The sequence below is a fragment of the Aptenodytes patagonicus genome, chromosome 1 (assembly GCF_965638725.1).
Source record: "Aptenodytes patagonicus chromosome 1, bAptPat1.pri.cur, whole genome shotgun sequence".
In the NCBI taxonomy this organism is placed as follows: Eukaryota; Metazoa; Chordata; class Aves; order Sphenisciformes; family Spheniscidae; genus Aptenodytes; species Aptenodytes patagonicus.
In genome coordinates, this window is record NC_134949.1 from 70,574,526 (window position 1) to 70,584,866 (window position 10,341).

General features: G+C 52.1%; 1 protein-coding gene across 3 annotated transcripts in view; it reads left to right on the forward strand.

Annotated features, from left to right (window-relative positions):
* CECR2 (CECR2 histone acetyl-lysine reader) overlaps positions 1-9,542 on the forward strand; it is a 47,506-nt gene extending 37,964 nt beyond the window's left edge. For 2 of the 3 annotated variants that reach the window (XM_076341586.1, XM_076341572.1), the window contains 7 exons: positions 10-101; positions 380-506; positions 1,911-2,344; positions 3,433-3,561; positions 3,680-4,502; positions 6,648-8,055; positions 8,897-9,542. In XM_076341586.1, the coding sequence (XP_076197701.1) occupies positions 10-101; positions 380-506; positions 1,911-2,344; positions 3,433-3,561; positions 3,680-4,502; positions 6,648-8,055; positions 8,897-9,152 (3,269 nt within the window). In that variant the 3' untranslated portion in view covers positions 9,153-9,542. The remainder of the gene's footprint in view (positions 1-9; positions 102-379; positions 507-1,910; positions 2,345-3,432; positions 3,562-3,679; positions 4,503-6,647; positions 8,056-8,896) is intronic. The other variant, XM_076341578.1, reaches the window with a different exon arrangement.
* Positions 9,543-10,341: the final 799 nt, after the last annotated feature.

The following is a 10,341-nucleotide window of genomic DNA, read 5'->3' on the forward strand; positions in this document are numbered from 1 at the left end:
TACTGCCAGTTCTAGATGTGGTAAAGGCTCACAAGGACTCTTGGCCCTTCTTGGAGCCCGTTGATGAATCGTATGCTCCCAACTACTACCAGATCATTAAGGTATGGAAGGTGGTCCAGCCATCCTGACTGAAACACTCTGACCAGGATGGAGTTTTTTGGAAGTGTTTTGAAGTTTTGTGGGCTGTGTTACCCTCTCAAACTGCATGACTCCAGTAGTCCCTTCTAGCCTTACAAGTCAAGGAAACCAAAGATGAGAGGCTGCCTCTCAGGAGAGCAGCCTCCGTTCCCCATCCCCTCTCTGTGAGAAAGCTAGCTATGCAGCTTTGTAAGCCCCACTACACTTGCTGTAACTGAAGGGAGATTTTGTTGTGTTTCAGGCCCCCATGGACATCTCTAGCATGGAGAAGAAGTTGAATGGAGGTCAGTACTGCACCAAGGAAGAATTTGTGGGCGATATGAAGACCATGTTCAGGAACTGTCTTAAGTACAATGGTGAAGGCAGTGGTAAGAGCAGTAAGATGCTAAGTTTGTCTATTTGCAGTGCTCAGTCAAAGCAAGCAGTGATCTCTTCCTACTCACCAGTACTTGATTTGTGCTTATTCTCTTTCAGGGTATTTTTGGGAGGCCGGACGAAAGAGTAGGAGCTCCTGAGTAATAAGGCCTGGGGTTTCAGCGAGGTTTTTAGCACAATTTAGTCATGCTGAATTGGGGCATGGCATACTAAGGGACTCCCATGTTGGTAGATGGTGAAGGCAGAACAAACAAAGAGAAGAAAGTCTGTTTCTTTCTGAGGGCATTCCTTCGTGTGCTTGTGTGTGTCTGTGTGCCCCTTTTTCTTATAATATCTAACACAGACTTTGAAAAGCATGGGAGTCTGGTCAGCTCCCAGGGTTTGTTGAATACTGCAGAAAAGTGAGGAATAAACCCGACCTGTAGTCCTTTGAATAGAAAATGTAGTTTTTAGGTTCCTTGGCTATTGAATGAAAAACATGAGTCTGCAAATGGGAAACCCTGGGTTTAATTGCCATGCCAATTAAAATTCTACATGTTGCTTAGGTAAGAAATCAGTTCCCATATGGTGGGTCATCACTGCAGACTGTGTCTCACCAGCACCGCCTTGAAAGGGAAAATAGAGCTACCCGGCTTGTCACTGTGGGCCCCAAGTAAAAGCATTCCTGCACTGCCACTGGGAAAGCTCTGTTTCCCAAGGAACTTCAGGGTTAGTTTAGTGGAAATAACTGTAAAGTCATTTGATTCAAGCCCTTGTCATTAACACCTCTCACATGTCTTTTCTTTCCTATCCACTCCAATGAAAAGTAGGACCCCCTCTGAGCAGAACTGTCCTCTGGAAATGATGCAATGAGGACACTGGTGTTGGCAATAGCTTTCATGTCAGGATCAGCAAATGCTTTAGAAACTGTACATGGATAAACATGTTTGCTGATTTTCCTCTGTAGCATACAGCAGAGAGTTGAATGAGTCCAAGAAAAGCCTCTGAACGTAATCAAATAGCATTGCTGGAAGTTCACATTCCTTCTTTCAGCACTCTGCTGGCTAACTGTGCAGGTCACGCATCTCTGCGAGCAGAAGTGGTGCTTCTCGTAATGTAATTCTTGGCAGTATGCTGGAACACTGAGTTAATGCTGACTCTGCAGGCCATGCTGCTAATGGTACTTTGTCATGCCTATGTGCCTGTCCTCTGGTGGGGTTACCGAACAAATCTGATGCTGCGTTGCTTATCGAGTTTAAGAACGTAAACCAAAGTCAACTAGTTAGAAACAAAAGTCTTCCTCAAAGAAACTTTGTGGAGGGGATATGATTTATCTGATGGGGAAAGTCTGATGTTGCTTAATTGTTTCTCTCTATAAGGCTCTGTCCCTGATGTTATTGGGGTTTTTTTGACTGCAGAATATACCAAGATGGCTTACAACTTAGAAAGGTGTTTCCACCGAGCAATGATGAAGCACTTCCCTGGGGAAGATGGAGACACAGATGAGGAGTTTTGGATCAGGGAAGATGGAAGACGAGAGAAGAGGAGCCGTCGGACTGGCCGCTCCAGCACAGGCAGTGTTTGGACTCGGTCACGAGACCCAGATGGACCAGGCAAGAGGCAGCAACGCCTGGAAAATGGAGGAAAACCTCCACCATATCGAGCTACTTCCAGGGCTCCTGCTTCTTCCTCCTCTTCCTCTTCCTCCTCCTTCTCCTCGTCCTCTGCAGAGGATCCAAGTGGCAACCCAATGCAGCCTCCTCGAGAAGTGGGCCCTTCCAATGGGCGAGGTTTCCCTCGCTCTCTGCAATACGGCGGCATGCCCAGCCCTGTGCCACATCCCGGCCAGATGGTAAGGAGCAGTTTCTGCTGTTCTTCACCCATCAGGCCTGTGGAGGGAGGGGGGTAAAGGGGAATGAAGCTCTCTACTGTGAAATCCCTATTGTGTGGCAAGAACCTTTTCCCAGAGATTAAGGGTCAGGGCTATGGTTTCTACAACTGAAACTTTTCAGCCCTTAGATTTAAACTGGTACAGTTTGTCTTTGCCACACTGGCTGGGAAGAGTCTCCCTAACGTTTCCCATGGCCGGCATGTCCCCGTGTGGGCTTGCGCCAGCCCTGGTTCCCCCAGTTCTCTTCTCTCCTTGGAGAGTTACCCCATTGTGCATGGAAAGCAGTCACATTTCCTCTCTTAACCTCCAGTTTATGATGCTGAACAAGCTGGTCTTCTTTTGTCTCAATTGTTTACAGATGCCTGGTAACTTTGTGCCATCTGTGTACTACTGCATTTCGTGCCTTGAGTGTTTATAAAAGTGGTAAAAAAAAACCAAACACAAGGCCACCCTGGACTGCAGCAGTGACCTCCCTTTAGCCCAACATTTCTTCTCTGAATGCCACCTGTTCTGCCTCCCCTCTGGGCTGTTCACAGTGATATCTTGTGGTGTGGCATATCAGCTGCTCCTCTGAGATCCAGGCTACCCCTCGCCCTTTTAGCTAGAGATCAAACAAAATTTTTAGAGTGATTCTTGTGATGCAGATAGTGGGAGGGATTAGGAGAGCTTGAGGCAATGAGTATTTTGAAGGAAATCCAGCACGTTCCCCCATCATCCTGCTTGCATACACTTGTGGTCTGCTCCTCTCCTTGGAGAAAACCACTGCCCCCTCCGGTCTTCTTGCTTGCTCCCAAGTAGTTGGGTGGCAAGTGAGTGTATCGCAACCTTGAGCGCAGGGACATGTGGCTGGGGTGTGAGAGATTGGCTTTGGCAGGGGAGCTGTGTCACCTCGTAGGAAGGAGACTACAGGTATCTCCAAAAAGCCCATCTGCTTATCTGTGTGATTCCTCCAGCCTTGGCTTCCCCTCACCTGCAGCAGTTCTGCTGCTTTTCTGCGCTTCACAATTTTTTTTTTTTTCCTCCCTCCTGCACTCCTCCTCGTCCCCCAGAGACCAGCCGTGCCAGGAACATTTGGTCCCCTGCGCGGATCGGATCCCACGAAACTGTACAGCTCGCCGCGAGTGCCTGAGCCCCATCCTGGAGACCCAGTCCAGCAGCACCAGCACTTTGCCGTGCAGGTAAGAAACGCTGCAGCCAAGGGATCCAGCACCCCAGAGACCCACAAGTCCCCTCCACTCCTTGGTGCGATGGCTCTCACTGAGACCCACCCAATCTCCCTCTCTCCCTCTTCCCCAGCCGGCCGTGGGACTGAGCGAGCACCGCGGGCACAGGCTGGCCACCCCGGAGAAGCAGGCGTGTGCAGGACCGACCCACGTCACCGGCCTCGGCCACCGGCCGGGTGCCCTGCAGCTGGGGCGCGTGAGTGGCCCCCCGCCCGATGCCGTCTACCCGCCGGCCCAGTTCCAGCAGGGCTTCCTCCCCCCAAGGCATAACGGGCCTCCCGTGAGGCCGCCGGAGGGCTCAGAGGTCCCCCCGGGGCACATGTATCGGCCCTACAAGTACCTGAACCGCGCGCACCCGGCCCTGTGGAACGGCAGCCACAGCCCCGCTAGCCAGGGTGCCGTGGGGCCAGAGGAGAAGGCACCTATGGGGCCGGGGCCCTCGCTCCAGCCCCGCGCCCTGGGTCATATGATGGATCCCCGGGCCATGAGGCCGCCGCTGCCTCCCAGCCAGTGGACCGAGCAATCAAATTTCCTACCTCATGGGGTGCCTCCCTCAGGGTATATCAGACCGCCTGGGAAAGCCACCGGCCAGAGGATGCCACAGCCACCAGCCGCTCTGTTTGGGGGACCACCTCAGGTTCAAAGAGGGTGCCAGGGTGGGGACTCCATGATGGACAGCCCGGAGATGATCGCCATGCAGCAGCTGTCCTCCCGTGTGTGCCCGCCGGGTGTGCCTTACCACCCTCGCCAGCCACCCCCGCCGCACCTCCCCGGACCCTTTCCCCAGCTGGCTCACGCTGCCTCCACCGCCGGCGTGCAGCCTCCGAAACCCATCGTGGGGAACGGGAGCTCACAGGATCCCACTGGTCAGACCATGGAGTCGGAGAGCAACCAAGGTAACACCTTGAGCGCCCGCCTGCCAACACAGCAGCCCCTGCCTGTAGCGTTTGACCTTCCCTGCCTGGCCCTTTGCTCGCTGCCAGACATCCCTCCTGCCTGCTGCACAGCATCACCGTTTCCCATGCCAGGGCAGAACCTATGCCTGCCGGCGTGTGCTTGTGAGGAGGGTGAGGGAGCACCCCCAGGCCAGCTTTGTTGCTCTTGGGCTCCAACCTCATAGGGTCCCAAACTTAACTGTCTTGCAGATGCGCAAAACCTGTGTCTGCAAATGTGGTTTTATTTGGATTTGTGCCATTAGAGAAGCAAAAAATATGCCCTGACTTTCAGGCTTACTGGAGTCAATTTTAAACAGTGGCTGAGGCTCAGCAGCAAAAGCAGGGTTTTTTTCTAGAAAAGAATTAAATTCTTGACTAAAAATTGTGGGGGACACATTTTTTACGCATGTCTTTTTTAATCTAAATTGGAATATATTTTCTGTTCCAGCCATCGCTTAGATTTTTCTAAGATAGTTTTGTTTCACTGTAGCCTGCCAGAGGTCCCCTCTGTCCCAGCTATACCTGCAAGTTATCAGCTTGCCATGGGGTGCAAATGCAAAGCATAGGCTGTGATGCTTCTAGAGCTCACTTGGACTTAACATAAAAATTGGATCTGCAGAGAGTTAGGTAAGGAAGACGTTATGTGAATAAATGGTTTAAATACACTCCTTTGAGTATATGTCAGTACAGCTTCTCCTCTGAAATGCACATGTGCCTTATGAGTTTAATATCTCAAAGTCTTCACACAACATTGCTGCCCAAAAGCCACTGAGCAGCCATGTCAGTTCAGGTGGGATGGCAGCGTGTTGTGCGTACCATCACAAGTTTCTTTCTAGTTGAATTTAATTCATTCTAGCTGGTAAACTAGAGATCAAAAAAACCCCCTTAAAAATAAAACAAACCTAAAGTAGAGATCAAAAAACCCCAGAGATCAAAAAAAAATTTTTTTTTTCATTAATTCTAGCTGGTAAACTAGAGATCAAAACCCTTGCATCTTTTATCAATCCCTCGTGTGCTTTGCACTAAGAGGAAACTCTTTCCTTGTGTGGCATTGCTTAAAAGTCATCATCATTTAACTGCTCTGGATGTAGAACAGAGACCGGGGGAGGACGTTGAGTGATTGCAGGGCAGAGTAGTTGCATCTCCAAATCACAGTTGGTTAAAATACAGCTGTGATCGGCTCCGCAGCATCTCAGTGTGTGGTAGTGCTTCTGCCCAAGCTGTGGGCAGGTGGGGTTTGTGGACCAGAAGGGGCAACGCAGCCTGAAATCAAGCTGCCCTGGCTTCTTATCTTGCTGTCATGTGGACCCCACTGTGGTATTTCCCAACCCTGCCTCTCCATTAGGCAGCCTCTGCACACCCATGTGTCAGACCAAACCCACGTGTGCAATGTTACTCCAGTGGAGGCGTGACTTATCGGTGGCTTGCAAACTACAGCGTGCTTGTATCTTGAGGGTTCAGTCCACATATGCCATCTTTCCAAGAGAGGTACAACCTCATGAGTAATTTTTAGAGGAGCTCTTTTAAAAAAAGCAGCTACTAAATGTCACCCAACTTTGCAAAAATGCACTTCAGAATTGCTAAGGGTCTCTGAAGGGAAGACTGTGCTGGGTGTGGGAGGGAGGCTGCAGCCCCGCAGAAGAGCAGTTGTCCTGGTGCCATGCTCCGACAGTCCTGTAGAGAGGTTTGAGTAGAGGACAGGGTATTGTAGGCTTTGGAGTATGTACTTAGAAGCCTTCAACGGAAGGACGGTTGGACTCGATGATCTTAGAGGTCTTTTCCAACCTTAATGATTCTATGATTCTATGACCTTCACGGCTTTAGGAAGTCACTCTGTTTTCTCTTCCATTTGCACAGTTCAGAAAGCAGGGTGCTTTCTCCATCCAGATGTTAGGGACTTGTCGGACAGAGATGCCCAGCAACTTTGGGTCATCAGCAAAAGAGGATGCTGAGAGGCTACTTTGGTAGACCTGGTTAAGCTGTCAGGAATTAGCCTTTGGCACGTGTGTTTTGGGTGAGCATGAGTAGGCGTGTGTATGTGTCGGGTGGGGAGGGCCGATTTCTGAAATTAGACCGATGGGTGACTTTTTCCCCCTCTCTTTCTAGTGGAGCCACCGGCAGGTGTGGACGAGAAGGCTCAGTGCATTGGCATTCCCGACGGGGCCTACGCCAAACTCCTACCTCATCCCAAGCCCCCGCTGCCCATGGAGTGCACCAGGCGCACCTTGCCCCCAGACGGGGAGGGGGACAGCTCTGGCGTGAAGGGTGACCTGAAGGCAGGGCAGGGCAAGGGCACATGGCCGACGGAGAGTGGCTATGCTGGCGGCCCGGGCTGCGTGAGGGACCTGGTGCCCACCTCCGAGAGAGGCGGTCCCCTGCCTGAGAATGGGGCGGCTGGCGAGGGGCCAGCAGGCAGCGCCGAGGGGAAGGGGCTAGCTGCCAACCTGCTGGAGAAGCCCCTCTGCAGTGGGGGGAAAGCTCTGCCTGAAGCAGCCGTGCCTTGCATGGGGCAGGGCACCGGCCTCCCCGGCGTGGACGCCAGCTCCATGGGGGCTGCCCCCAACCAGTTCCACCCTCTCTACATGCCTGGTCTGGAATATCCAAATTCAGCCAGGCGGTACCACATCAACCCAGGCCTGCAGGGGTTCGGCCCCATGATGGGGGGAAAGCCACCTCCTCCCACCTCCCACCCCCAGCATTTTCCCCCGCGGGGCTTCCAGCCGAGCAGCGCCCACCCCGGTGTCTTCCCCCGGTATCGGCCCCCCCAGGGCATGCCCTACCCCTACCAGCCGCAGCCTCAGCCTTCCTACCACCACTACCAGCGACCGCCCTACTACGCCTGTCCGCAGGGCTACTCGGACTGGCAGAGGCCTCTCCACCCCCAGGCCAGCCCCAGCGGGCACCCCACCACCCACCCGCCCCTGGCCAGACCCCCTTTCCCGGACCGGGGGTCCGCCAGCAGCTTGCAGGGCTGTGAGGCACTGAGCGCCGCCCTGGCCTCTCCCAACCGCATGGACGTAGCGAGTGCCAAAGAGGTTTCTCCGAGCGACGGGCAGGATCTGGGGCCTGAAGACGAGAAGTCTGAGGAGTCCCAGGAAAGGCCGGAGAGTCCCAAAGAGTTCCTTGATTTGGACAACCACAACGCAGCCACGAAGAGGCAAAGCTCGGTGGCAGCGGGGGAGTTCCTCTACGGAGCGCCCCCACCGCACCTGGGTTCGGGGATGGGATTCGGCCCGTCGGCTTTCCCTCCCCACGGGGTGATGCTACAGACTGGCTCTCCTTATGCATCCCGGCATCCTGCCAGTCATTTCCAGCCCAGGACGTATGGATCACCCATGAATGCTCACCTGTCTCATCATCCCGCCTCCGGCCAGGCCAATGGCCTCTCTCAGGAGGGACCCCTGTACCGCTGCCGGGAGGAGAACGTAGGTCATTTTCAGGCCTTGCTGATGGAGCAGAGAGGCAGTGGAGGTGGCATGGGGGGGCCACCCCAGGACTTGTATAGACCTTCGGGGTAAGATCGTGTTTTCTGTGAGAAGGCAAGGTGGGAGGGGGGTGATGCCAGGGTGACGATAAGTGTTGGATATCCTTGAAAGGACATGGCTTGAAGTCAGAGGAGATGGCAAGTGCTGTTAAGAGGCTAACAGGTGACTCTTAGACCCCTGGAGTAAGAGGTCTCTTAAGATGGAGACAGAGTCTCGTTGCAGCTCCTTAAAACAAGTAGCAATCGCTATCATGGAGACCTGTTAGCCTGTCCCATCCATCCCCACACCAGTGCTTTGTTTTATCTGACAGTGTTCTGTTAATGTGTCATCCAGGGTTGTGCATCTCTTAATCAAATGGGCTCTTGCCATTTTCTTTGCCAGAATTTTATTGCATCTTTCTCATAGCGGAGCAGAGTAGCTAACTAAAGTGGTTAGCCTCTTGTTATGAACTCCTTTAATGTTGCCCCCTTTTACCCCTCCTCTTGCTTTGCCCTCCCTCTCTATCTCAAATTTCCATCACAGAAAATTACTTCTCACTGAGACTGTGCATATCACATTTTATTCCCGAGTGGAAAATTCTGCTACTCCAAAAACTCCCTGTTCAGATTTTATAAATGTGCTTCGACTGTTACTGTTTTGTCACAGTCTCAGCGTGACAGTCCTTCTTCTACTATTCAGGGAGCTTGGCTTACAACTAAGCCATTGGGGAGTGGCATGGATTAAAGGTTATGTTTTGGGGAGAAGCCAGAACGAAAAATACACGAGATGCATGCTTGTATGTGAATGTTGTATGTATGCATTCAACCAAGTAGACGGGATTTGCTCTTGGTGTTCACATGCTAAAACTCTCTCCATTCAACCTGGCTCCAGAATGCAAATGCATCAGGCTCAAGTTCCCTTCCCGAAGATGCCTACAGCAACCATGTCCCGGGAAGATCTGACGTCACAAAAACCATCAGCGTTGCCTCTGGATCAAGTAAGGGCCACTAGAGAGAGCAGAGTTGATATGCGAGTCTTTCTCTTCCCACTGGTTAAAGGAGTGAGGTGTTTGATGAGAGTAGGAAGCACTGGAAGAAGCTGGGAAGTGAACTGCTGCTCTGCAGAGGAGTTGGGGATGTCTCTATAGTCTTAGCTGACTGTAAAACGTAACCTAGGTGGAACGATAGTGTTAAGCTTTGAACTGGTTGCATGCAATCATGAGGTTATTCCTTTCTAAAGCTGCCAGTTAAAGCCTCCAACTCTTGTTCTTCCTCTTCCAGAGCTAGTCTGAGGAAGGACGGACTTCACGAAGACGAAAGCCACACGTGATTTGGACAAGGGGGAGGAGGGGCAGGCCTTCCTCCCACCCTCCCCTCACCCAAGCAGCATGTAGCTTCCTGGGTCCGTGGAACATGGTGCCGCAACGGCTTTTGTGTTGGAAACCTGGAGCGGTGCTGGGCCCCAGCCAGCCGAGCAGCTGGCTCGCCACTGCAGGGCGAGCATTGCAAACTAGTGGCTTTCTGTGACCGGAGACTGCGTCTCGTTCAGGGTTTGAGGGGTTTTTTGGGTGGGGAGGGTGGGGGTGGGGGCGGAAACTTTCATTGACTGCTAAACTCAGGTATATTTTTCAGGGTGGAAGAGGATGATGATGGAATCTTACTTGTAGTATTAACGTGTGTGTTTTGGAGCTGGATCCAGTTTACAGACTTTAACCTGTTGCCTTTTTAAATAAATTTCTGTTGTTGGTGAATGTATTGTACATAATGGGGGAGGGGGTGGGCCCAGCTTGTAGTGGGCTTAGCACTGGAGGAATCCTTAACTGTTTACAATCATATCACACTGAAATTTTTCAGGATAAGGGTGAGGGTTTGAGGGGAGTGGGGAGAGGTGAGGGAACGTGTGACGGATGACTTGCTGTCCTCCTTCCTGTCCTCTGCAACCAAGACACAACCCAATGGTTGGTTGACTGAATAGCAGGAATTGCTCAGGAGCATAACGTGTCCTCCTCTTTCTCTTGTCTTCTTCCTCCTTCCCTCCTCACACCCACCTCCACCCCTCTGGATCCAGGGCCTGAGTGCACTTCCAGCTCCTGTCATCATGGGGGAACAAGGAAACCAGGACCAGGAATTGAAACCAGGACAGGACACTCATGGCATTGTCCCTTCTGCTAGTATAGTACCTTTCTCCCTGCCTTTCTGATAGGAGAAATGTATGCTCTAGAAAACATAAAATGGCATAACTGGTCATCGTAGACTTCTTTCAGTGAAACCGGTGCAGCTGGGGGTAGAGCAGCACCTATCCAGCAGAACAAATTTTGTGCAAATCTGTACTGCCCT